Below are 27,984 nucleotides of genomic sequence, written 5' to 3'. Positions count from 1 at the left end.
ATGGTGCCAGGTCTGAAGGTCCTTCTGTTCCTCAGCCTGCATCTCTTGCAGGAGGTGAAAAGCTCCATGGTCCACCTGAACAACAATGGATATGAGGGTGTGGTCATTGCAATCAACCCCAGTGTGCCAGAAGATGAAAGACTCATCCAAAGCATAAAGGTAAAAAGGGTTTCATTATCTGTGTTATTAGCATGTCAATAATTCTTTTTACCTAGGTATTTAAACACACAGAGAAAGAGAGAGAGTTATACCCTCCCAAAACTGCTTTGATTGCACTTATCACGTCTGCAGTATAATCTACAAGTCAAGATGCTTAGCTTTGTATTTTTATTATACATTAAAACTACTGTTCAAGCTCTTAATAAGTTATTAACTAAACTTATGGTAAAAGACTTTAGAGCAAGTGGAGAAATGTTCTCATATTTTATCTTAATGATGTTGCTTTTTCAAAATCTATACAGCAAATGTACACTTAAACTCTAGCAGTTTATTGTCTGATACATTTCTCCAGTTGCTCCCACATGCTCAACTTTGGATAACCTAAAATTCTTATCTATCTTACCTTAAAGAAAACCTTAGACATGTTTGAAGTTGATTTATTTCTAATTGCATTTGTATAATAAAACCATTTGTGTAATATGTACTTTATTCTTTTTTTTTTACTTTATTCTTATATCATCTCAAAATCTCCATATGGTTAGGATCACAGGGTTTTATTCCTCTATAAATGGATTGGTTTGTTGGATCATAGCAAGTAGCAAGCTGAAAAAAACAGTCTTATTTATCTTTATTATTAGCACTTGGGCAATGCTAGAATGACTCAGTAGGCTATATATACAGATGTATATGTAGAAATGTATATGTATATATAACAATGATAATTAAAGATGAGGTCATGAATTTGATAAGGAGAGTCAAGGTTATGGGAGGAGATGGGGGTAATAAGGAGGGGAGTTATATAGATTCATATTTGTATATAAAGCTTTCAAAAACTATGTTTTTAGAGTCTGGTCTTTCATGTATACAATCCACTTAGGTGATAACTGCAAATAAAACAAAAAACAATTCTAATTAACATCAAATACGAATGTTGCCAGACCTTAATCTCCCAGTTTGTTTAAACAACCCAATTTTAAGAAAACTGCTTAAATAAACTTGCCTTCAGACTTCTGATCATAATCACTTTCATAATTCACCAGAGAATTCATTCCCATCCCCACCCTAACCACCAACTGGAGGGGTGGGCAAGTGACAATCAGAGTTTACTTTGGGCATATGGAAGTGCGTTGACAGATTGGAGAGATGCAGTAAACGTATCCCATTTCTTCAGTTACCCTGTGCAAACATGTTCAAGGCAGAGGAGCCCTCCTTTGTCTCTTCTGGTTTAGGTACTGATGTTCATGCTCACTTTGTTTTGAATTTCATACAACAATGCACTTTTAATTTTGTCAGGAAATGGTAACTCAAGCCTCTGCTTACCTGTTTGAAGCCAGCAAAGGAAGATTTTATTTCAGGAAAGTAAGCATTTTAGTCCCAATGACCTGGAAGTCAAAATCGGAGTATTTAATGCCAAAACGAGAATCATATGACAAAGTAAGTGTCACATCCAGCCCCTAAATTGTTTCTTGTGCCTTTTCCAAGTGAATACTTAAAAAGTTTGATAATTATTAATCATTAAGTGAGTAATTAGCAATATAACTTTTCTTTTGTTGTTTGTGTATGTGTGTATACCTGTGTGTGAACTACGTATACATGTCCACAACTTTGGGCATATGTATGTGGGGATATACACCTGCCTCTGTGTGTGTGTGTGTGTGTAGTGTGCATGCTATGTATGTGCATGTGTGTGTAGTGTGTAGTATGTGTATGTTGTGTGTATATATGTATATTTATATATATACATATACAGTGTATGTGTTTGTGTGTGTGTGTATGTGTGTGTGTTGTGGTGATATATTGTGTACCCTAATCAACTTGCCTGAGGATCAGAGAACAGAGCCAGCCACTAGATTAGACATAGAGGTCAGGCAGTGGTGGCACACACCCTTAAACCCAGTACTGGGAAACACACGCCTTAAATCCCAGGAAGTGACATGAACAGGCAGAGAAAGGTATATAAGGCATGAGGAGGTAAGGAAAAGACAGTTCAGCTGAGATTCAGTGAGGACTCAGAGGCTTTCAGTCTGAGAAAACAAGATTGGCTGAAGGTTGGCGAGGTGAGGTTGGCTGTGGCTTGAATTGTTTCTCTGATCTCTCAGCTTTCACCCTGATATCTGGCTCTGGGTTTTTTACTACAAGACCATTTAAAATTCTAACCACAGTACGTAGGGTGTGTGTGTATGTGCACATGCTCAGGTAGGAGTCAGAGGTCAATATTTGGTGTCTTCCTCTATTTGCTTTTGACCTTTTATTTTTTGAGACAGGGTGTGTTACTGAATCTGAGAGTCACCAATTTGGCTAGACTGACTGGAAAACAGTCTCTAGTGGTCTGCCTGTCTCTACCACCTCACTACTGGGGTTACAGACATGGGTTACCATACCCAGCTTTTAAGTGGGTGTTGGGACTGAACTCTGGTCCTTGTTCATAAACAGAAAGCACTTAACCCACTGATGTAACTGAAGTTTTGCTATGTCCCCGCCTGCAGTCAGGACACAACTTTCCCACTCATGTCCCCCAAGTAAACACACAGAGGCTTCTATTAATTAAAACTGCTCAGCCATTAGCTCAGGCTAACTACTGACTAGCTCTTTCACTTAAACTTTGCCCATTTCTGTTCACCTATATGTCACCACATGTTCCTTGGCTTTACCTGTGTGCTATTACAAGCTGCTCCCTGGATGGCGGCCTGGCATCTCTTGACTCAACTTTCCACTTCCCATCTCTGCATCTTCCAAAAAAGTGAGCTACTTCCTGTCTACCCGTGCCTTTATTGCCTTGCAGTTCTGCCCTCTCATTGGCTCTTAGCCCAGCTACCTCACTTCCTTGTCACTGCCTGTCTCTACAGACCCCCAGGTTTCTTTGGTTGTTACTGGGATTAAAGGCATGTGTCACCACGCTTGACTGTTCCCTAGTGTGTCCTTGAATACCAGAGACCCTACCTGCCAAGTGATCAGATTAAGGGAGTGTGCTATCCCTGCCTGACTTGTGTTAATGGCTTGCTATTTCCTCTGATCTCCAGGCAAACTTTATTTATTAACATACAAATAAAATATCACCACATTTCAGCACAAATAAAATATCATCACACACACTGAGCCCTCTACTGGGCCTCAACTTTTATCAGTTTAGATGAAACAGTTCTTTTTTGTAAAATCTCATTTCTAACACTCTTGTAATCTGACTGGGTTTGTTCTTCTGCATTTTAGGCAGATGTCATAGTTGCTGATCCTTATCTGAAAAATAGAGATGATCCCTACACACTTCAATACGGACAATGTGGAGACAGAGGACAGTACATACATTTTACTCCAAACTTTTTACTGACTGATAATTTGCCTATGTATGGACCCCGAGGTAGAAATATATATATATTGTACTTCTTATTTCTACTGGGGAAAAGCAAACCATCACTATTAATGTGGATTTCTAAGACTTTAAGAAAAGTAAACATTAAGTAATACCTTTGTTTAAAAATATGGTAGTTACATTCCACATATCTGTGCATTCAAACTTATAAGTAATGGGTCACTTGTTGTAACTAGCATATTTGAATTTTTGAGCTATTAAAAAGTATAAATTTCTAAAGTTTGTAACAATTTCAATTTTGCAAATGGACAAAATGACTGAATATAAAGGGAAACTGTGTTCAAATATTGTAACTACAGCTTTATAGATGACAATTTTCTCTTTCAGGCAGAGTCTTTGTCCATGAGTGGGCCCATCTCCGGTGGGGAGTATTTAATGAGTATAACACAGATCGGCCCTTCTACATGTCCGGAAAGAACACTCTTGAAGCAACAAGGTATCACAGTATAAATTAAACTGATTCTACATCTTCTTGCCTATAGTTTCAGCTCTCTGTACTGGGCAGCCCAAGTGGGCAGGTGTTCAGACAGCTAACCACAATATTCAGGTGCACCATTATGTGTTAATACATATCCAACTAATCCTTGTGTTCCCATCTTGGGATGGAGATAGGCAGGTACTGAGACCTATTTCAATACTCACTGGAATTTTAAAAACATTATTTATTGGTAGCAGAAAAATGAACTAGGTAAATCCACAGACATCAACAAATTGCAACTCAAGCCTATATACATTTTCAGTATTGTTTTACACTTTCATTTCTTCACATGTGTTTTACACTAATTCTGCATAGAGAGAAGACATGTGACATCTGTTTCTTCCTCTTCCTCTGCCTTCTCTTATGGCCCACTTCTATCTCCACTCTATGCATCCCTTAGTCTTGAGTTTCAAAACATTTTAGGGTCCATCTGCTTCAGGGAAACCAATTAAGTTGATATAGGGCTTTGTGATTAATATATTTTACTTCTAAATTACTGAAAATTCATATTTCTCATGGGGATGAGTGAGTAAGTTGATTTTTTTAAGAAATGGAATTCTGGGGTAAATGTAGCCAAACTCTGTATATAAACTTGTAAAGTGTTTAAGCCTTCAAACTGAAAGTAACAAACAGAATGTTGAAAAAGTACTGAGAAAAACAGAAACAGATGTCAGGAGGCAGTCAATCTTTGGAAGAACGTCTGTCAGATGAAGTGGCGTTCTAGAAAACACTTACTCCTTTCCTCTTTGTGGTATGTGGTCTGTGGAGCTGCCTGGAGCCAGCACACAGGCTGGGCTGGTCTCAACGCTCTCTCCTACACCCACGTCCCCACCACAAAACTATCTCTGGATCTTTCTGCTCCTCTCTTTGGAGGTTTGACAGGGAATGCTGGGAAAGCTCCCAGGCAGCATGTGTGGGCCTCTCTCACACTTCTACCAGCCAGCCCTGATTGTGCAGGAGAAGGTTTTTTTTCTCTCAATAGACTTTAAGATCCTACAGGACTATTCCTTTTTTAAAATCTCCTAGAATTGAGCCTGGCACAAAGTCAAAACTAAACAAAGAATTATAAAATAATAAATGCTTTATAAACTATGGAATAATCAGTGAGTCTCCTTATAACCAAACATGAAAAGAGGTGTGTCACTGATCTCCTACAGCATACCAGAAACCGAGTGCCATCTTATGTAAGTTCAGCTTTGGGGCTAGCCCTAAAGCTAACTCTCCTGGAAGATATTATCTGCCATTGCCATTATCCTTGAAATAAAACTAATATCACAGAGTTTAAAATGGGAAGAAATTCTTCCTATAAATGGAAGCTCTCTAGAATCCTTTTTTCCTGTTCTGCTGCCTTATGCCACACCCTGCCAGGGACTTGGCAATTACCTTTATCATAGAGTCCAAATGGTTTGAATTCATTACTTGTGCTTCCTCCTCCAGTGCAGCTCAAGATGTAAAGTGAAGAATACAATAAAATCAAAGAGTTTTAACCATAAATTTGACTCACCTCACTCCACCAAAAAACAGTTCTTCTGTAAATCTTAGTTCATTTCATCTTCACAGTATTATTGTAATATAGAAATCACTATCTTTTTTAACTCAAAATAACCAAGACAATAGATTTATTGATCACATTAGTAAGCAATGAATGCTTAAGGAATGTGAACCAAAAGTGCTGCTCTCACAGGGAATCTGGCTCAGACTAGGAAGCACTTGCTTTACAAGCATGAGAAACTAAGAATGACCCCAGAACTCACACAAAAATGCTGGCATGGTGATGCATGTCTATAATCCCAGCACTGGGGAGGGAGAGAAAGGAAGATCCCAGGGCTTGCTGGCCGGTCAATCTAGCCTGACTGGTGAGTTCCAGGCCAAGGAGAGACTCTGTCTCAAAGGAGGTGAATGGAATGACTGAGAATACACAAACATTAAAAAATAACAACAAAGGCTGAAAAATGCTGACTCCATTGAAATCCATGGTAAGGGTGGGTTAAGCCCTGTATCTACTCTTGTCAAAATGGAGTCTGTGGTATGTGATGTCCAATAAGAGTTGCCACTGACAGATTTTAGGGTGTTTATTTGACCAGGTTTGACCTTTAGCACTGAAATTGGAGGCATTAAAAAAAAAGTGGGGACTGAGGCATTAGTGATGTGGCAGAGGGCTGGCCCGGCATGCACAAGTCCCGAGTACAACACCCAGAACCACCACAGTATTCTAATTCTTCTGTCCTAGATGCTCCACTGGCATTGATGGCATGAATGTGGTCAACGAATGTCAGAGGGGCAGCTGCGTGAAAAGGCAATGCCGACGTGACTCAAGGACGGGGCTGTATGAACCCAATTGTAAATTTATCCCAAACAAACGTCAGACTGCCTCGGACTCCATAATGTTCATGCAAAATCTCGATTCTGTAAGTGCTTCCTATTTATTTTCTGGGGGAAAAAAAAGGAATCCTTGGAGGGAAATTAACTATGGAAACTGGCTTTCTCTTGATGGTATGTGTACAAACAGAGTGAAAGGAAATTACTCTTAGGTTTGATTCGAGGCCATTTTCTCCAGGCCATGTCATAATGTGTCTGTGAATTATCCTGCTCTTCCTTACTAACCTGTGTCTCGGTTTCATATGTAGCAGGGTACCCTTCCCAATGGAACCACATGATACCATCATAGAGTACCTCTTCATTTGTCTCTTGATCTTGTGTCTAGAGTAACAACCTAGTTTTTACTTTTTTCCTGGATGTTATTCATGTTACTCTTCTAATCTAAAATGGAGCTTTCCACATTTTAAGATTTCCATTTTCTTCTCACTAAAGCTTACCAAACAATTATAAAACATTGATATTATAAAATATATACAGTATTGTCACCACAGAATAGATATAATAACAAAGAGTTCACTGAGCTACTGTTTGACCTAAAATACCTTTAAACGTATAGCCTGATGAATAATAGGGGGTGTTTGGGAATCAGATGGTCTCAGTACAGAAATCATTTTCAAGCTGTGACTGAGGGAAAATTGATAAATCAGATTTAAGATTTATTTATTTTTAATTGTGTCTATATGTTTCTGGGGGGGGTGTCTGTGTCTATGTCTGTCTGTGTCTGTGTCTATCTGTATGTCTGTGTGTATGTTCACATGGTGTGTGTGATTGCTGGAGCTTACAGAGGCCATAGTCATCCAGTGGCCTGGTATTGGAGTTACAGATGGCTAGTTGTTAGCCACCACATGGGTGCTGGGAACTGAACCCAAGTCCTCTGCAAGCACAGTACGTGCTCTTTATGATGAGCCATCTCTTCAGCCCCTTGTTCTATCATCTTTAATTGGAAACTAAAACATACAATCTGCATTGCTATTGTTGTTGGTTTATAAGGGCTAATATAAACAACACACTAACAGAGCTTGACACAAAATAGATACAAAATAAACAGATTTTAAAATACACAATGTATAATATAGTTGTAAAATAACTACATAGCTCTTTCTCAGGATTAGCCCATCTTTCTCTTTCCTAGTTTTTAACTGATAAAAAATAACTAATTTCAATAGACATATAATAAATTTCTAGGATAAAGTATGATATCTCAATAGATGTATACAGTATGTAATAATCATCTAGAACTAATTGTCACATTTATCACCTCAAACACGTTTTGGGATGCAAATGTTCAATATCCTAATATCTATTTATTTTGAAACTCAGAATTATGCTAACTGTAATCACCCACTGTGTACACTGTCACACTTAGAACACTGGAACTCATTCCTGCTCTCTAAGTGAAATTTTTTTTTTTTTTTTTTTTTTTTTTTTTTTTTTTTTTTTGGTTTTTCGAGACAGGGTTTCTCTGTGTAGCTTTGCGCCTTTCCTGGGACTCACGTGGTAGCCCAGGCTGGCCTCGAACTCACAGAGATCCGCCTGGCTCTGCCTCCCGAGTGCTAGGATTAAAGGCGTGCGCCACCACCGCCTGGCTCTAAGTGAAATTTTATACCTATTAACCAACCCCTTTCATCTCCCTTTCCACCCCACTGCACAGCAGCAGTGAACTCATGTTGGATTCTATTTCTATTAGATCACTGTAGTAGAATATTTTAAGGTGTGTTATTTTCGTTTACATTGCATTTGTTTAGCTCTGTGAAGCTGAGTTACTGTGCCTGTGTAAAACACCTGATGGTCTAATAAAGAACCGGCCAATGTGAGGCAGGAGAAAAGATAGATGGGGCTGGCAGGCAGAGAGAATATACAGAAAGAGAAAATCTGGGAGAAGACGATTGGAGATTGAGCAGCCAGAGAGAAGGAGGAGGAGTCCAGGGCCAGCCAGCCAGCTACACAGCAAGCCACGGAATAAGAGTAAGATTTACAGAAGTTAGAGAAAAGGAAAAGTCCTGAGATAATAGGTAGTTGGGATAATTTAAGTTAAGGAAAGCTGGCTAGAAACTAAGCCAAGCTAAGGCTGGACATTCATAATTAAGAATAAGACCCCATGTGTGATTTATTTGGGAGCTGGGTGGCAAGCCTCTCCCAAAAAGAAGTAAAAAACAATCAACAACAGATCAACTTTTCTTAGACTCAACATATGAGTAAAATATTTGACTTCCTATGCCTAGCTTATGTCAGTCAGCACAATGGCCCCAAAGATCATGAATGGTGGGACAAATAATAGTACTTCATTCACTTTATGATATAATATTCCATTGTAGATATATATTATATATAACATTTTATTAATCTAGTCATCCATTGATGGACACTTATATTGGCTATATTTCTATATTTTGATTAACACAGCCAACATGGGCATATAACTACATAGGAGTAACACACTGATTTCCTTAAACTGATTCCTATATGTATCCAGGTGTGAGATTTCTGAGTCTTCTAGTATTTCTATTTTAGTGTTTGGAGGAACTTCTATAGTTTGCCCTAGAACTGGCTGAATTGATTCATATGCCTCACCAGCAATGCAAGCTGATCTTTCCACTACTCTCTTCAATATTTTTATAATATTCTCTTTTATTATAACCATCTAACAAAAAGGGAGATGGTATCTCACTGTGGCAATAATTTGTACTTCTGACAACAATGTTGAAGTTTTTTCACATATCTATCATTCATTTGTATATCTTCTCTTCAGAATGTCTATTTGTATCATCTGATGGTTTTCAGACAGATTATTTGTGGACTTTGCTGCTCAGCTATTCCCTCAGATAACATAAATTCTGCGTATTAATCTCTTTTAGATGGCTAGTTCACATATGTTTTCTACTACCAGGAAGACCGTGTATTTACTGTTATTTATTTGCTATTAAAAGTTTCTCTATGGGTAAAAATATATTTTAAAACATGAAACTTATGAAAGTATTCAAAACAACTAATAAAAATAATATATCTCCAAACTACAAGATCAGTTAATTAAAAGAAGCAAATTACTAGCAACAAAATATTTACAAGGCAAAGGTTTATAAAGATCTATAGGTTCTAATGAAATTGAAAATTCTTATGGAGCCTAGGGAATGATGAAAATCCAAGTAGAAATACTGATTGGAAATTTTCTTTTAAAATTTATTCTATGTGAACAGGTGTTTTGCCCAAATGTATTTCTGTATCATGCTTGTGCCTGATGCCCACAGATGCCAGAAGAGGCCTTGGACCTGTAGTTACAGATAGTTGTGAATCATCATGTGGGTGCTGGGAATTGAACCCAGGTCCTCTGCAAGAGCAGCCAATATTTTTAACTACCAAGCCATCTCTCCTGGCTCCTCTTACTTCTCCATACACTTCCCAAATTTAAGTGGATGTGCTTCATGACTGAGGAACTTCTCAGCTGAAACTGGAACAACAAAATTATTCAATATCCAAACAGACAAGAAATCATGTGACTGAAAAGGATGTTCAGAACATGCACTTCATGTTCCTCATTATACACCACCAAGGCACTTGACTATCAGGAGGTGTGGTAGTTTGAATGTAATTGGCCCCCATAAGTGCATAGAGAGTAGCACTATTAAGAGGTGTGGCTTTGCTGGAGTAGATATGGCCTAGCTGGAGTAGGTTGGAGGAAGTGTGTCACCATGGAGGTGGGCCTGAGGTCTCATATATGCTTAAGCCATGCCCAGTGTGCCAGATCACTTCCTGTTGCCTTCAGATCAAGATTGTAGAACACTCAGCTCCTTCTCCAGCACCATGTCTGCCTGCATTCCACCATATTCCACCATGATGACAGTGGACTAAACCTCTACAACTGTAAGCCAGCCCTAATTAAATCTTTCCTTTATAAGAGTTGCTGTAGTCATGGTGTCTCTTCATAGCTAGGAACCCTAACTATGACAAGAGGTGACTCCTGCTGCCTACTAGGGACATAAATAGTAAGGAAATACCTACATGCCTGAAATATACAGGGAAGCTAATTACACAAGACAGTTTGGAGGCAAATATTGCATGTTAGACATGTATCTTATTTAAAATAACAATAACTTCTAATTATCATAACATAGATTAAATATACTATATACCAGAGCATAAACTCAGACCCAGGAGACAAATTATATCAACTATATTGAATAGCCTATCATCTCTTTCCTTTAACCTTCATTCTTTCTATCTCAAGCCCAGCACTGTGATTGAAGCTAGAAATCAAGAAATAACCAGAAGTTGAACTGTTCTTGAAAAATTCAGTTTAATGAGAAAGATAGAAATACCAAGGGAAAATTTTAATACGAAGTAGGAAGAGATATAGAGCTAATGCCGGTGTTTCTGAAAGCCAGACAGTGGCTTCTGTCTGTGGCCACACCACCCTGAAGGTACCTAGTCTCCTAGGATCAGGGAAGAAAAGCATGAATGGGCCTGCTTAGCACTTGCATTGGAAGCAAGGACTTCCCAAGGGATGTTTTTTTAAACTAGGGTTTGAAGAGGTAAGTATAAACTACCACAGCAGGAAGATGAAAAGAATTATATGCAAAAAACCAAACCTGACAAAAATCAGTGTATGTGCAGCACAGGTGCCACATGGCTGCCCAAGCTGAGCACTGTCCATAGTCAACAAAGGCTTTAATGTTCACCAGAACATCTCAGGCAGACAGCGCTAAGAAAGTAAAAGGAGGAATTTGTCTTCTCTTATTTTCTAAATACCACTCAGGTGAATGGACACTCCGGGGAAATTTCTGCCATTCCAGGGACAAGAAGTTCTGTGATAGAAGCAAAGAATCCAGGCTGAACACAAGTGGGGAATGGGGTGAGACAAGAGACAGGTACCCACAAAGCTTGACTCAGTGGCAATGGGAGTGGTAGGAGGAAGCGGCGCCTGGTGTGACAAGCATCTCCTCCCACCTGGACGTGGTGTGAAGCACTGTTTGTTTGCATCCATTTTGTTAGATCCATTTCATAGTAATAAAAACATCCACTCCAGAGTGATTAGATTCAATACTCGGAGAAAGAAGTATGTTTCCTAATTTTCTCCCTGAACTTTTATTAATTTTTCTGGTATACTGTTTTTATGTGTCAGAATTCATAAGCACTGATAATGAGAGAGGTTGTTAGTAGCTGTCCTCAAGTTTCTGGGCCCACTATGGAGAGATGGAGTGTGGACAAAAAGAGACATACATTTCTCCTGTACCATTTTTGGGGACCGTTAGAAATTAGCACGAGCCTTACGTAACCCTTTCTTCTTAAACTTAATTCAAGATCTGAGATCCTCAAAACTCTAGAAGAGAAAGCTGGAAGCTAATTCAAGGAGCTGTGTGAGCTGTCATCATGCTTCACCTACGCAATTCTACTGTGCCTAAAGAACCTCCCAGGAGCATGCGCTATCCATCAGTTTCGCCTCGCTCCCACTTGGGGCTTGTAAAATGGATGGCAAAACACGATTACAAAGTGACTCTTTTCGAGACAGGGTTTCTCTGTGTAGTTTTGGTGCCTGTCCTGGAACTCACTCTGTAGACCAGGCTGGCCTCGAACTCACAGATCCGCCTGGCTTTCCCTCCCGAGTGCTAGGATTAAAGGCGTGCGCCACCACCGCCCGACCACAAAGTGACTCTTGTCATCAGACAAATCATGTTCAGGATGCACATGGTAGCTAACTTCGTATTTGGAAAAGAAAGTGATCCCTTACAAGTTTTTACAATATTGTGTTTGAATTGATTATTTTTTCAGGTGGTTGAATTTTGCACAGAAAAAACCCACAATACAGAAGCCCCAAACCTACAAAACAAAATGTGCAATTACAGAAGCACGTGGGATGTAATCAAGAAGTCTGCAGATTTTCAGAATTCCTCTCCCATGATAGGAACAGAAGCCCCACCCAGACCTGAATTTTCACTGCTGAGGTCCAAACAGCGGGTAGTCTGCTTGGTCCTAGATAAATCTGGAAGCATGAAAAACGTAAGACAATTTTTGCTGACTTTCTCAAATTAAGTATTTAAGTTAAATATAGAACTATAATTTATTCTTAGATTTAGTTCTAGTACATAAATATTCATGTTCAAATATAGAGATATTAATGTTCAAATAAATATCTGCCCAATAATTTTATCTAAATAAGTATCTAGACTAAGTTAAAAAAAGAAATTATTGTTTTATAGTTCATCAGATTATTGGTCATTTTTATTCCTTAGCTGTCAGTTCTTCCTAGAAAAAATACAACAAAAGGAAACATCTACAATCTCATCATTCCATGTATAATTCCAGTTTTACTTTTACTACTCTATTTGCCTTTCCTCTACAAAACTGTTACGTTTTAGATATTTTGTAATCCAACTTTTATGGAATATATCAAAAGCACTCCTCATAAAAATGGTATCATGAAAAAATTGTGTGTGGGGTGTGTGTGTGTGTGTGTGTGTGTGTGTGTGTGTGGGTGTGTGTGTGTGTGTTTTGCTGGGAATTGAACCCAGGGCCTTTTACATGCTAGGCAAGCATTTGGACACTAAATAATTTGGGTTTTTTGTTTCTTTGTTTTTGAGACACAGCCATGCTGGGAGCCATAGGTGGCCTGCTGTTGGCTGTGTCACCAGGACGGATCTCAATCTTGTGTCATTCAATCTGCCTCCGGCTCCCAGATCCTTGGACTGCAAGCATGTAGGCCCATTCCCATGACGCAAAATGTAAAATATTTTTGTCATGATTTCATAATGTATGTAATATATTTTGAACATATTCACCGCACCACTCTGTCTTGTCTCTTCTCTCTCCATCTCAACAAATATCCCTACCACTTTGATGGGTGTTATAGTAATAACTCACTGAATATAGAAAACATAGGCAATTTATCAGTGGCTACCTGTGAAGAAATATGAACTCCCTTCCCCAGCAGCCCCCATAGCTCCTTATGAGCCCTCCCCCATCCACACTGAAATGCTGATGGACCTGACCCTGTCAGGTCACCACAGCCTCTGTGAGCTCATGAGTGCGATGGCCACATCATGTCCAGAGGACAGTGATTCATGGCTCCAGCTCTTACTTTCTTCCCACCTCCTCTCCTGCCATGTTTCCTGGACTTGGGGGAAGGCAGAATACAGAGGTCCCATGAGCACATTCCAATGAGCACCTTCTTATCACTTTAAAAATCATTTCCTCAGCTGAAACTTCCAAATTGATAACTGTTGCATAAAACAGCATAGACTTTGAAGGCTTTCACAGCCATAACAACTGATGTTTAAACATTTTAAACTTTTTAAAAATATGAGAATTAAAAAATTTTTTAAGTCTATTAACTATTACCATGTTCTATGGCCCACGGACAACTTTGTCTTTCATTAACCTGTCAAGATTTAGAAACTCTGCAGTTGTTTATCCATCCTTTTCTTACAGGAAGACCGTCTTATTCGAATGAATCAAGCTGCAGAACTTTATTTAACTCAAATTGTTGAAAAGAAATCTTTGGTTGGATTGGTCACATTTGATGATCATGCCAAAATCCAAAATTATCTAATGGAAATAACTAATAGCAGTGACTACCCAAGGATCACTGCAAATCTCCCACAACAAGCTTTGGGTGGAACTTCAATTTGCAGTGGAATTAAAGCAGGATTTCAGGTAATCTTTTAAATTTAATACAACTTGCTATTTACTTACTGCTTTCCATCCTATTCATTTAGCTTTGAACACGGGTCATGAACTCAGAGTTTCAGCATTTAGTAACATTCTGATCTGAATGAGACAAAGCATTTCAGGAAGAAAAAAAAAAGTAGCTTCACCAACTATTAATTATAGCCACAGCCTCTCAGCGTCCAGTTGTTCCATTGATAAAATCTTGAGATGCCGAGTGGCACTGGGGAGTGGATGAGGTGAGATCTCCTTGGGCAAACGATCATCAAAACCTCACTGAGGAGCTACACATTTCTCTGGACTCTCACACTTGAGTTTCTATGCATGAAAGATAATGTCATGGGCAGAGAGAAGTCAGTGACAACTTTATAGTATGGGTAAAAGTCATTAACACATTAATTTAAATTACATTTAAAAATCCAGAGAGAGGTAGTTCCACATGCAATATGCGATGAGCATAGGTGGATATAAAATAAATCATGATTGTAACTTAAAAATGCAGAGTTCCAAGGCTGGAGAGATGGCTCAGAGTTTAAGAGCACTGGCTGCTCTTCTAGAAGTCCTGAGTTCAATTCCCAGCAACCACATGGTGGCTCACAACCATCCATAATGAGATCTGGTGCCCTCTTCTGATCTGCAGGTGTATAATGCAGACAGAACACTGTATACATAATAAATAAATAAATCTAAAAATTAAAAAAAAAATGCGGAGTTCCTTTTGACCAGCGTGCTCAGAGGTTGTGGTGTTCGTCTAGTCTTCTTCCCCTGTCAGGCTCCACGCTAGTGTATTGATGCTCGGGTATGGAGTCACTGAAACAGAAGGCTGTTTCCTCCACTTGGAAAGTCATCACTGCTGCTCTGTGCAGACCATTAGCTCATGTCTCTCTTAACTTCCTTTGTGGCTTCCATTTGTCAAAAAAGAGATTGGCTTTAAAAACCTGAGATACTCACTCTACTGTGAATTATCTAAAAGATCTTGGGAACGTAACTCAATAATGAAAATCTGTTTCCTGAACCCAAATGATATGGGTATTAATGCTGTTTAGCTCATTTAAATGTGGCACATATGTAAGATAAGTAAATGTTTATGAAAGGGTTGCTATTATGAAAATAATTATCATATATCTATTCGGTTCTAAAATATGAGTACTATATATTAGAAACATACTTAAATGATTGTATAAATTGGTGTATGTGTTTTTCTTAGTAAATTTTATTATATCTTATATTTTGGTCACAAAGTTTATTGCTGAACAGATGATGGCAAATTATATTCAGTATTATAAACATCTTTTGCTTAATGAAATCTTATAAATACATTAAGTGTATCACTTTCAGAATCATTAAAAAGTAGCTATTGTTGACTGTATACTACATTATTGTCTGCACTAAATGCTTTAGATGCATGATCTTATATCCTTATCATTTTAGGAGTTGGGTAATATTGCTATGACCATTCTGCACAAAAAGAAGCTGAACTTTAGAATAATAAAATCTACCTCAAGATCATAAAACAATTGCCAAGTCTAGGATTCAAAACCTGATTTCTGGAGTCTATAAACTTGATCATTACACTAACAATCTGTAAAGTGTGATGTGTGTGTGGTGTTTAGGCAAGTCTCAGGAAAGACTAAATACAATAATTCATGTTTAAAAAAATAGAATTTATTCTCAAGGTACCTAAAACCAAGGTATCTAACACCACCTAGACTCTTAACCAATACTCTTGGTAGAAGTAAGAAAATTATGAAAACCAATTATAATGGAAAATTTATCAACTTCTTCCTTCATGATAAGCCAAAGTTGTTTAGTTTTGTTTTTGGAAAGTCATAAATTTTTTTAATAGTAACTAAATAAACTACATTAAAAAGTCACATAACAAATAATTCAGTCTTGCTCACCCAACTTTGGTCGTGATCTTGCAAATGCCATTCAGTCTGAAGCCTTCTACAACTGTCTGGGAGTCTCGTGTCTTCAAGTACTCAGTGGAGTGAGAACAGCAACCTTTATTTATTTATTAAGGAGCTTCTATATGCCAGCAACTGTCATAGATTTGTCCTACCTCAACTGAGTGGCCAAAATGTGTATATCTGGAGGATTAGAAGTACTGAGAAGTCTAATGTTCTAGTCATTTCCATGTATCAGCTCAGAAAGAGAATGTAAAAAATGTGTGTTCTTAAATTTATTCTGAAGTAACACTCTGTAATTAACACACTGCTTTTCACAGGCAATTACTTTCAGTGACCAGAGGACTTCCGGTTCTGAGATCATATTGCTGACAGATGGGGAAGATGACCAGATAAGTTCATGCTTTGAGGAGGTCAAAAGCAGTGGTGCCATCATCCACACCATCGCTCTGGGGCCTGACGCTGCTAGAGAACTGGAGAGCCTGTCAACCATGACAGGTACAACTTTGGAGCAGGGTTTGGACAGATGTTCCTAAACTGGGAAGCTATTTTCCTGTCATCCCCAACCCCAGCACTCACAGTTCCCTGCCTGGGTTACTTTGAGAACCTCCCAGTTGGCTTTTGTGGCATTTATTAGTTTAGTTACTATGCACAGATTGGTGTGTTTCTGGCAGTCACGAGTCTAATTCTTGCCCTTGGGATCTATTCTTTCCTAACTCTTCATACCCAAGAAATCTCTCTTTCACTCACATCAATTATTTTCTGCATTTTGCCTGTGTTTACTCTATTACAAACTGTCATCCTCTAATTGTCTAGGTGTATTTTGACCCAACTAAGAAATAAGCATCTGGTTCTCAGGAGCAACCGTAAGACTCACCTTTTATAAAACCAATGGGTACTTAGGCCAATTTGACTAATGCACTTATATTTGATGATGAGCTCACATAAAAAAAAAATGAAATTTGCCTTATTCTTACATTTTCCATTTATCTTTATCTTACCTATTTTGAATACAGTTTTGGTTAATATAAGTTTCCAGTAACTTCAGAGAAGTGCTCAACATCCTTGAGATTCTTAGAAACTCATGTTTTGTAGCGTGTTAGTTCATACAGGCCAATGAGACAGCTCAGTGAGTAAAGGTGTTTTACCTCCAAACTCTGAGTTCAACCCCTGGAACAACAGGGTGGAAGGAGAGAAGTAACTCCAACAAGCTGTCCTCTGACTTCCATGTATGCACGTGAAAATGCACAGACACGATGCACACTCACACTGGCATGTGCACACACACACTAAAACAAATGCAATTTTTAATTTAATAATAAAAAGGAAATGTCAAGTGGATTTTAAAATATATCACTGAAAGGACATTTGATTTTCCCATTTAAAACTCCCCTTTAGGAGGGCTTCGCTTTTATGCCAACAAAGACATAACTGGCCTTATGGATGCTTTCAGTGGGATTTCATCTATAAGTGGCAGCATCTCTCAGCAGGCTCTGCAGGTTAGTACTTTGTAAAAATACTTTCGTTGCAATAAATTCCTATTATACTACTATTACATGTTCTCTCTCTGATAAATCATTTTTTGCCATAAAAAATATTTCCATTGTAAAATATACCATTAGTGAATTTTCTTTTATATGACATAAATGCATTCTTCTATTTTCAGTTTTCCGTGTGTGTGTGTGTGTGTGTGTGTGTGTGTGTGTGTGTGTGTTTGTGAAGTGGAAAACTGTTAACAATTCTCCATCTTAAAGTTAATTTTTGTCTCTTTCTTGACCTTCAAGTTAAGTTCTTTCCTCTTTCTCCACTTCTTTACATAATGACTTCTTAACTCATTCAGTACCTGCTGTTTTCATTCATTCTTTATCCATTTTCTATTCATCTCACTAAACAGAAACTTCTCTATGGTTACTCAAATACAAGTCCAAAATATTTGCTCAATTCCAAAATACCATTCAGTCCCACAGTAAAGATTTAGACATGACATCTTTCAGGTAAGGAGTGTGTGCATGCGTGTATGTGTGTGTATATGTGTGTGCATTTGTGCTCCAGAATCTGTGAAGAAAGACACTCACTAGATCTGGATATGATAGTGGATGCTTGTAATCCCAGTACCCAAGAGGCTGAGGAAGGAGGATCACAAGATCATGACCAGTGTGGGCTACATAGTGTGTGTGTCTGTGGAATATTTGTTTAAGCCTGCAAAGATGTGTTACATTTCTTCATGCTGCATTTGTTAACTATGTAAAGATACGTTGCATTTGTGCTAATTAAATAAAATTAAACTGGCCTCAGCAAGGTGGGGGTAGCAACTGATTGACAGGAAATAGCAGGAAGGAGCTTAGCATGGGGTTTAGTTGGGGTGTTGTGGAAGGGAATGACTTCCAGGATGCCAGCAAAGAGAGAAGGTTAGCCAGTTGCTATTCTAATTCTCTGAGCTCACAGGTCTTCACCCCAGCCTTTGAATCTCGAGTTTTATTAGAATGATAGATTTAGTTAGAACTACCTTTAGAGGCAGCAACAGAGCCATTGTCTGGGGAACAGAATTCCCCCCAAGATACAGCATTAGCAGCCAGACCACTAATATGTTTAAAGCACAGCCACTGTGAGGAAGGTAAAACATGTGTGTGTGTGTGTGTGTGTGTGTGTGTGTGTGTGTGTGTGTGAGAGAGAGAGAGAGAGACAGAGACAGAGACAGAGACAGAGACAGAGGGAGGGAGATTTGGAAAATATTTGAATTCTTTGTCATTGTAATTGAACCTTAAATATGGATTTTAAATTACCATGAACTACCTAAATATTAAACTTCTATTAATTAAAATAACAAATGGGTTTTATGTGTTTGCTTTTTATTTCTGTCCCAGTTGGAGAGCAAAACCTTGAATATTGCAGGGAGGAAACAGGTAACTGGTACAGTGCCTGTGGATAGTACCATTGGAAATGACACTTTCTTTGTTGTCACCTGGACATTACGAAAGCCAGAAATTATTCTTCAAGATCCAAAAGGAAAAAAATACACAACCTCAGATTTCAAAGATGATGAATTAAATATGCAGTCTGCTCGACTTCAAATACCAGGCACCGCAGAAGTAAGTCTTTTCACTGTGTTTCATTAATCCATCCTGTGTTAAGAGATAAAGGCATGTTACACATTGTCGGCACTAATACAATGACAGTATGTTTCATTAAAAATTAAGTAGAGCCGGGCGGTGGTGGCGCACGCCTTTAATCCCAGCACTTGGGAGGCAGAGCCAGGCGGATCTCTGTGAGTTCGAGGCCAGCCTGGACTACGAAGTGAGTTCCAGGAAAGGCGCAAAGCTACACAGAGAAACCCTGTCTCGAAAAACCAAAAAAAAAAAAAAAAAAAAATTAAGTAGAATATCTAACCATCCAAATCTCTATTACCCATTCTCTTTTGTCAGTCATATTTAAAGTCATTAATCAGATTAAGAATGTAAGTCTTTACTTTTAATAGGACACTTGCTTAGCATTCATGAAGTCTGCATCGCCAGTACCCCTCAAGTTGTTTTACTTTGTTTATATTTCCAAATAATCGTACATCCCATGTAGCAGGAAAATATTAGCAAAGCTCTTAAAGAAAACTTTTTCAGACAGGGACTTGGACTTACAGCCTCTCCAATAAGGATGCCAAACCTCAGTCGCTAGCAGTAACGGTAACCACCCGAGCAAGAAGTCCTACCACGCCCCCAATAATCGCAACTGCTCACATGAATCAAAACACAGCATGGTACACTAGCCCAATGATTGTTTATGCACGAGTCAGCCAAGGATTTCTGCCTGTTCTGGGAGCCAATGTCACAGCCACTATAGAAGCTGAAAAAGGACATCAAGTCACAGTGGAGCTCTGGGACAACGGGGCAGGTAATGAGAACCCGTGTTGACACCATGGAATTTCAATTCTCCTATAGGATTTTATGACTATAACTTAGAAGTCAATACTTTATTAATACATTTACAAATCTATTTGAGTAATGATGTCTTTAAAACATTTTACTTGATTATCTTGACAAAACAAGCCTAGACATTTATTTTGGTTAAAGTCTATTATCAATTTCATGCTTCCTGTAGCTAGAGTTTTTCTCTCCAGGTCCCGCCAAGCTCTAGCAGTCCCATAGCCCACTTATAAAATAAACATACAGACGCTTATATTATTTAAACTGTTCAGCCATTAGCTCAGGCCTACCATTGTCTAGCTCTTACTCTTATATTTAGCCCATTTCTGTTCATTTATATGTCACCACATGTTCCGTGGCTTTACCTGCTGCCTTTACATGATGCTTACTGGACGGCAGGCTGGCATCTCCTCCTCTCTGCCTTCCTGTTCTCTCAATTCTCCTCTCTGCTAGTCCTGCCTATACTTCCTGCCTGGCTACTGGTCAATCAGTGTTTTATTTATCAATCAATCATCCACAGCAGCTTCCCATGGAAATTAAAGTACAGTTTTCCATTTTCACTAATGTTAGTGCTTTGCATATGCTTTCTCCATCTAGTTATAGTCTTTGTTTGGGTAAGCTTCCTTTTTAATATCGTACATACTTATAGGCTTTCCACACAAACATATTCCATACTTTAACTATATTCATCCTTATCTACCTTCTCTCTCTCTCTCTCTTTCTCTCTCTCTCTCTCTCTCTCTCTCTCTCTCTCTCTCTCTCTCTCTCTCTCTCTCTCTTCCCCCACTAGTGCCATCCATTATCCTGGTCTCACATCTACTTTCAGATATGGTATATAATTTTATTTATCTGTATAAAATCCAGTATCTAGAAATTAGAGAAAATACGTAGTTTTGTCTGCATCATCTCATTTTTGTTGCTCAATGTGGCAATCTCAACTTTGTATCCATTTTCCTGCAGATAACATTCTTCTCTCTGATGTGTAGCACTCTGTTGTGTATGTGTACCACATTTTCCTCATCCATTCAACTTTGGACAGCCACCTGGGCTGATTCTGGAGCTTGGCTATTATGAACAGTGCTGCAATAAACACAGACATTCAAGTGAGATTCTTTGGATGGATCATCCAGTCATTCAATTTTAAGTTTTTTGAAGTACCTTCATACTGATTTCCATAGGAACTCAACTAATTTACAACTCCAAATGTGTTGTATAAAAGTTTTCTCTGCTCCCTACACACACACACACACACACACACACACACACACACACACACACACACACGTTTTGCCAACATTTTTATTGTGTTTTCTTAATAATAAACACTCTGACTGGGATGAAATGAGAAAGGAAAAATGGAACTGGGCGGTGATGGTGCATACCTATAATACCAACACTCGGGAGGCAGAGACAGGCGGATCTCTGTGAGTTCGAGGCCAGCTTGGGCTACAGAGTGAGTTCCAGGAAAGGCACAAAGCTACACAGAGAAACCCTGTATCGAGATAGAGAGAGACAGAGAGAGAGAGAGAGAGAGAGACAGAGAGAGAGAGACAGAGACAGAGACAGAGAGAGAGACAGAGACAGAGAGACAGAGACAGAGACAGAGAGAGACAGAGAAGGGAAAAATGGAATCTCAAAGTATTTTTAATTTGCATTTTCCTTCTGACTAAGGATCCTGGACACTCTTCATATGGTCAATGATCTTTCTCAATGGATGTTGGTACTTCATCTTTGAAAATGGTTCACTTCATCAGCCCATTTGTTAAGTTGTCTATTTTGGTAATTTTTAGTTGTCTATACATTCTAGATCTTTATCCTGTCAGATCTATAGCTACCAAAGATTTTCTCCCATATGGCAGGCTTCATTTGGTTGTTTACTATACAGAATTTTTTAAATTTCATGTGCCATTTGTCAATTCTTGGTTTTATTACCAAGTTATTGGTATCTTTCACAGAAAGTCCTTTTGCCTATGCCTATATCCTGAAGTGTTCTCCTCCAACAGGTTTAAAGTTTCAGATCTTACACTAAGGTATTTGATCTACTCAGAATTGATTTCATACAAGATGAAAGCTAATGTTCCAATTTCATCCTTCTACATGTATCTGTCCAATTTCCCGGTACTCTTTGTTGAAGAGGCTATCTTTCTTCAGTGTGTATGTTTGGCATCTTTGTCAAAATCACAGGGTTTCCGTGTGTGGGTTTAAGGCTCGGTCCTCTATTCTATTCTATTGGTCTGCATGTATGCTCTTATGGCAGTCCTATGCTGCCTCATTACTGTGGTCCTGCATCATGACTCACCAGACATGGTGATATCACCAGCCTTGCTCATTTTACTTTGGATTGATGTGGCTATTCTTGGTCTTCTGTGTTTCCATGTGGATTGCATAACTGCTTTTCTTTTTCTATTACTGTAAAGAATGTCATTGGACTTTTTATTGTAATTGCATCAATCTGTAGATTGCTTTTGGCTATGTGGCCATTTTCAAAGTATTAATTCTGCTAATGTGTAAGTACGAAAGGTCTTTCCAACTTGTAGTGTCTTTTTTCAATTTCCTTCTTCAGTGTTTTAAATTTTTCATCAAAGAAGTCTTTTACTTCCTTGATTAAAGTTATTCCTGAGTATTTTTAAAGGTATTATAAATAGTATTGTTTTCCCAGTTTCATTCTCCACATATTCATTATTGGTGTATGGGGAAGCTACTGGCTTTTCAGCCAGTAATAATTGCACTTCAGATAAGCCTCATTGGTCACAATACTGTCATTGCACAAAAGTTGGAAACTGATTTTTTTATATTGGTTTTATGTCCTGCTACTTGCTAAATGTCTTTGTCAGTTCTAAGATTTTTTTGGACAAGTTTCTATTGTGAAATAAAAGTAAGTGCTAATGATAATTGAATGCCTACTATAAATTATACTTTCTAAAACAACAGAGTTAGTACATAGTCAAGCCAAGCTTTGAACCAAAATGCTAAGATCTAGGGTTTAAACTGTCCTATACTCTCTGATAAACTCATATCACCAATGCTTGTAAAGTGTCAATTTTCATTTTAATTTACTGCATGACTAAGTATTGTGTTTCATTATCAAGGTGCTGATACTGTTAAAAATGATGGCGTCTACACAAGATATTTTACAGATTATCATGGAAATGGTAGATACAGCTTAAAAGTGCATGTCCAGGCAAGAAAAAACACAGCCAGACTAAGTTTAAGACAACAGAGCAAGTCTTTATATATACCTGGTTATATTGAAGATGGTGAGTAGCATTAAAAAGAAATGTATTAGCTACTTCAGTAAATTATATAAAACAAATGCTGAAAGGGATGATATATGTGGGAAACCCAAGTATATAATTATGTAATCATCTTTAGGATTCAAAATCATATTTGTGTCAGTGGACCCAGCATAGACCACGCTTCCACATATTTTGTTAACGTTTCCCTCAGTTTGTTTCATTTACAAAATACATTTCCCAAGGTCATGGAACAAGCCCTGTGCTAAATGTTAGAGCTAGGGAGTTGAATGATTCCTTGTCATCAAAGAACTCATGCAATAGCAGTAGGTTAAGATAGGTTAAAAGTTAGTTTAACATAGCATATTTCAAAATTATATATATATATGTGATATATACATCATATATATAAGATATATATATATACATATATATAAGCTTTTCTCTCACTTTTCAACATCTGTAGTCAACCTGCATGAGCCATGAACAGCTTTAAGATCGGCATGAGATAAATATGAGAGATACAATATCTGTGGCTGTTTTTTATAGGTAAAATTATACTGAACCCACCTAGACCTGAAATGCAAGAAGCAGAAGCTCCTGTGGAAGACTTCAGCAGGCTAACCTCTGGAGGGTCCTTTATTGTGTCTGGAGCGCCTCCTGGTGGTGACCACGCTCCTCCTGTGTTCCCACCCAGTAGAATCACAGATCTGGAAGCCGAATTTAACGGAGATCATCTTCACCTTACCTGGACCGCCCCTGGCAAGGTCCTCGACAAAGGAAGAGGTAAGCTGGAGGCTGAGTTTTAAAGTATTCAGAATGAGTCATGTGTAAGAAATTAAGTTACTACATTTTTGTATAGACACTTAAAACACTTGTTGCCAGGAAATGATCCCAGCAATTCTTTGTTCAACTGAGTCTGTAAGGGGAACATCTTACACAGCAGATAAGTGTTATATGCATAAATGCTATTTTTTAAAAAATTAAAAATAAGGTATTCTGAATGAAATCATATTTGCATTCTTTCCCGAAAATTTTCCAATGTCTCATTTATAAATAATATTTATGGAGTGTCTACTATAGGCCATTATTCATTTATTTTTAATGTAAAAACTGAACTTCAAGAAAGTTAGAATTAGCCAAAGTTATTCCTGAATTTTTATCTTAAGATTTTAAAATCAATCTTTAAGTTTATGTCCCCCCCCCCCCCCATCTCCTTTAGAAATGGTTCAGCAGACAAGAACATGATTGTTTATCCAGGGGACTCAGATCCAATTCCCAGCACCCACAAGGCAGGTCCCAACCATCTGTTACTTCAGCCCCAGGGGACTCTCTTCTGTCCTCCTTCACAACAGATACGCACATAGACATACATGCATGCAAAACACCCGTACACATAATAAAATACTAAAAATAAGTTTTAAAAGAAGAATAGTGAAGAGGAGTAAACTCCCAAGCACATTAGTGTCATTAGTGCTCATCCGGCTTCTGTGCCTTTGGCTCATCCTCATCTGTCCTCTGGTCTCTCACTGGGTGCCCCACCCCCACCCCGTTACTCCTTCTTTCAACTTAATAAAAAGTCACAGAAGATACTCACGGTCTTTACCACACATGAACATTATGCTTTCCTTGTTCTAACTTAAAACTGAGTTCAGCTCTTTCTACGTCCTTCTAAAAAGAAACCTGGACTCTGGGTGGCGGGCTGGTATTACCGATACTGAATTATCTTTTCTGTGATTTTTGTAACTGTACATTTTTTAAAATAACTGTTCATATACTTGTCTTTAAAGTCAGTGAGACGAGATAACCAGATACAAACAGTACCTGGGCTCTCCATCACTGAAGCTCGGCATGCAAGTCTGGTAACTCCTACACAGGCGCAGTGCAGTGCAGAGACCCGTCCTCGCAACTCTAATGAACATGTCTCTTTTTTCCAGCGCAAAGATACGACATCAGAATGAGTCAGCGTTCTCAGGATCTCCAAAATTTTAACAACGCTACTTTAGTGAATACCTCTGGTCTAATACCTAAAGAGGCTGGCGCAAAAGAAAATTTTGAATTCAAACCAGAAACTTTAAAAGTAGGAAATAGCACCATGTTCTACATTGTAATTCAGGCCATCAGTGATGCGGGTCTCACTTCAGCAACCTCCAACATTGCACAGGCTGTCAAGTTTATTCCTCCAGAACACGATATTTCTGCACTGGGCCCTAATATTTCTGTAATCTGTCTGACAATTTGGGGGTTAACTGTGATTTCTAACTATATTCTAAACTAGAAAATATACTAGAACTAAAATCCAATCTTGTATATACTTGCTAAGAGCTTCTTCAGAATGAGTTTACTAGGCCCTCTGCATAGCGAGACAATTGTGTAGCTTGATCTGCTTGGGGGGCCCCCTGGCGGTAGGATCAGAATCCATCCCTGGTGCATGAACCGGCTTTTTGGAGCCCACTACCTATGATGGGACGCCTGGCACAGCCTTAAGGCAGGGGGAAGGGCTTGGACATGCTGCTACTAGATGTGCCTCTCCATGGGAGGCCTTGCCTTCCTGTGGGGGAGTGGGGAGTGGGTTGGGAAGGGGAGGCTGGGGGGGGGGGAGGCGGGAGGAGGGAAGAGGGGGATCTTTGATTGGTGTGTAAAATGAATGAAAAAATTTCTTAATTAAAAAAAAAAGAATGAGTTTACTAAACCCACTGTCTGCTAGTCAACAATTGTAATATAGAAATTCATATTTAAAGTTGAAAAATTCCTTGAGTTAACTCACACCAATTCTTTTGCTGTATATAAATCAAGATTAATATGGCCTCAATCGTTAACTGTTCCATTGATTCCAGAAACAAGATATGCATTCTATTTTCATGGTGTGATTCAAATTCTCTTTGTATATTAACAAAATGAAAATTCATAAAGCCACTTGAAAGGATTTGTGCATAGATAAAAGCAAACAATTTCACAGTTGAATTATATGTAACATGACTGATGAAGAGTACTTCCTGTTTACACACCTGAAGTCAAAGGGACTAAGGGAGCAGTGTGTAAAGAAAATGGTCAAAAGTGGTCAGAAAGCCAAATGCCTGTTGTCGCTGACTGAAGGTGTTTTATCAGTCCTCGGCATGAAATGACCAGCAAGAGTGCTTTTGTCAACAAATTGTGGGCAGCACAGTGAAGTTCTGTTTCTGTCCTGGGACCATCATCTCATCTGAAGAGTAGTACCAAGATGTGTAATTAGAACAGGGTTGTTTTTCACTGCTGTAACCTCTGCATCTAGAGCAGAATTAGATACAGAGGTGATATCCAATAAATATTTGTTTAAAAAGTTAATTTTGGATGCAGAGATCCATGACTAGGCCCCGGGTGGATCTCTGGGAGTCCAATTAGCGAGAATGAGGAGGGTTTATATGAGCGAGAATTGTTGAGACCAAGGTTGGATAAAGCACAGAGACAAATAGCCAAACGAACGGAAACACATGAAATATGAACCAATGGCTGAGGGGTCACCAACTGGATCAGGCCCTCTGAGTGGGTGAGACAGTTGATTGGCCTGATCTGTTTGGGAGGCATCCAGGCAGTGGCACTGGGTCCTGTGCTCATTGCATGAGTCGGCTGTTTGAAACCTGGGGCCTATGCAGGGTCCCTTGGCTCGGCCTGGAAGGAGGGGACTGGACCTACCTGGACTGAGTCTACCAGGTTGATCTCAGTCTGTGGGGAAGGCTTTGCCCTGGAGGAGATTGGAATGGGGGGTGGGCTGGGGGGAAGGTGAGGGGGGCAGGAGGGGGGAGAACAAGGGAATCTGTGGCTGATACATAGAACTGAATTGTATTGCAAAATAAAAATTAAAAAAAAAAGTTAATTTTATACTCTCAAAGAAAAACAAATATAGCCCAATCACATCAACAATACCTATATAATAGCATGTGTGTGTGATAATGTGAGAATTTAATTAAAAATGATATACTTTATAACATTAATCTTGAGTAAAGCATAAAGTTTCAAAAAAGCATATAAAACCTCAATAGAATGTATAAGCTAATACAAGCTGGTAGTGCTGCTATGGTATGATCTTCCTAAGAAAGAGAATTTTTTCTTTTTATAAAGAGATTTTCTATTCGTTTTACATATCAACCACGGATTCCTCTGTCCTCCCTCCTCCCATCCCCCAGCCTTCTCCCCTCAACCCATCCCCCATTCCCACCTCCTCCAAGGCAAGGTCTCCCCTGGGGAGTCAGCAGAGCCTGGTACATTCAGTTGAGGCAGGTCCAAACCCCTCCTCCCTGTACCAAGGCTGAGCAAAGTATCTCAGAAAGAAATTTTATTAGAGGAAAGTTCTTTCTTTATAGGCAAGATGCGGTGATACATTGTGTACCCCAATAAAACTTACCTGGGGATCAGAGGACAGAGCTAGCCACTAAATTAGACATAGAGGTCAGGCAGTGGTGGCACACACCTTTAATCCTATCACTCAAGAGGCAGAGATCCATCTGGATCTCTGTGAGTTCAAGGTCACACTGGGCTACATGAGAAAAACAGAACCAGGCAGTGGTGACACATACCTTTAATCCCAAGAAGTAATATGGCAGGACACAGAAAGGTATACAAAGCATGAGGTAACAGAAACTCACTCTCTTGAGGCTGAGGATTTCATAGAGGTAAGCTAGTGGCTGGCTGTTCTGCTTCTCTGATCTTTCAGCTTTCACTTCAATATCTGGCTCTGGGTTGTTTTTTATTATTATTATAAGACCTTTTTGTGTTACAGCAAGATTTCAAAAACTTTTTAAACATCTAAAAGGAAGAAGCAACATGAAATCATGAAACATCCACAAACCAAATTCAAAAGAACATATGAAAAATAGTATTACCTAGTTGGCTTCATGCCACTAGTCCATAGATG

The 27,984-nt window shown here is 38.7% G+C and overlaps 1 protein-coding gene and 1 long non-coding RNA gene across 2 annotated transcripts; one reads left to right on the top strand and one right to left on the bottom strand.

Moving 5' to 3' along the window:
* LOC131913631 (calcium-activated chloride channel regulator 3A-1-like) lies at nt 1-25,609 on the top strand. The gene is made up of 14 exons (XM_059266381.1): nt 1-159; nt 1,453-1,593; nt 3,367-3,514; nt 3,854-3,962; nt 6,235-6,412; nt 12,147-12,374; nt 13,803-14,027; nt 16,267-16,444; nt 17,345-17,445; nt 18,811-19,035; nt 19,558-19,828; nt 22,950-23,117; nt 23,643-23,879; nt 25,031-25,609. The coding sequence occupies exons 1-14, from the start codon at nt 1-3 to the stop codon at nt 25,369-25,371; spliced, it is 2,709 nt and encodes a 902-aa protein (XP_059122364.1). The 3' UTR covers nt 25,372-25,609.
* LOC131913633 (uncharacterized) lies at nt 18,793-27,869 on the bottom strand. Its single transcript, XR_009379943.1, has 3 exons — nt 27,716-27,869; nt 23,664-23,891; nt 18,793-19,068 (listed from the first exon to the last, which is right to left on the bottom strand). It is a non-coding gene; the product is annotated as an uncharacterized LOC131913633 (long non-coding RNA).
* Nucleotides 27,870-27,984: the final 115 nt, after the last annotated feature.

This window comes from Peromyscus eremicus, chromosome 6 (assembly GCF_949786415.1).
Source record: "Peromyscus eremicus chromosome 6, PerEre_H2_v1, whole genome shotgun sequence".
In the NCBI taxonomy this organism is placed as follows: domain Eukaryota; kingdom Metazoa; phylum Chordata; class Mammalia; order Rodentia; family Cricetidae; genus Peromyscus; species Peromyscus eremicus.
Note: the sequence above shows the minus strand (reverse complement) of the source record. Positions and strands in the feature narration are given on the sequence as shown.

What these genes read in the sequence shown, in the direction of transcription:
- LOC131913631 (XM_059266381.1), top strand. Translation starts at nt 1, where the DNA reads ATGGTGCCAGGTCTGAAGGTCCTTCTGTTCCTCAGCCTGCATCTCTTG. An exon ending in TCATGCAAAATCTCGATTCT is followed by an intron (nt 6,413 to 12,146) that starts GTAAGTGCTTCC and finishes TTATTTTTTCAG; the next exon opens with GTGGTTGAATTTTGCACAGA. An exon ending in GGTCCTCGACAAAGGAAGAG is followed by an intron (nt 23,880 to 25,030) that starts GTAAGCTGGAGG and finishes TCTTTTTTCCAG; the next exon opens with CGCAAAGATACGACATCAGA.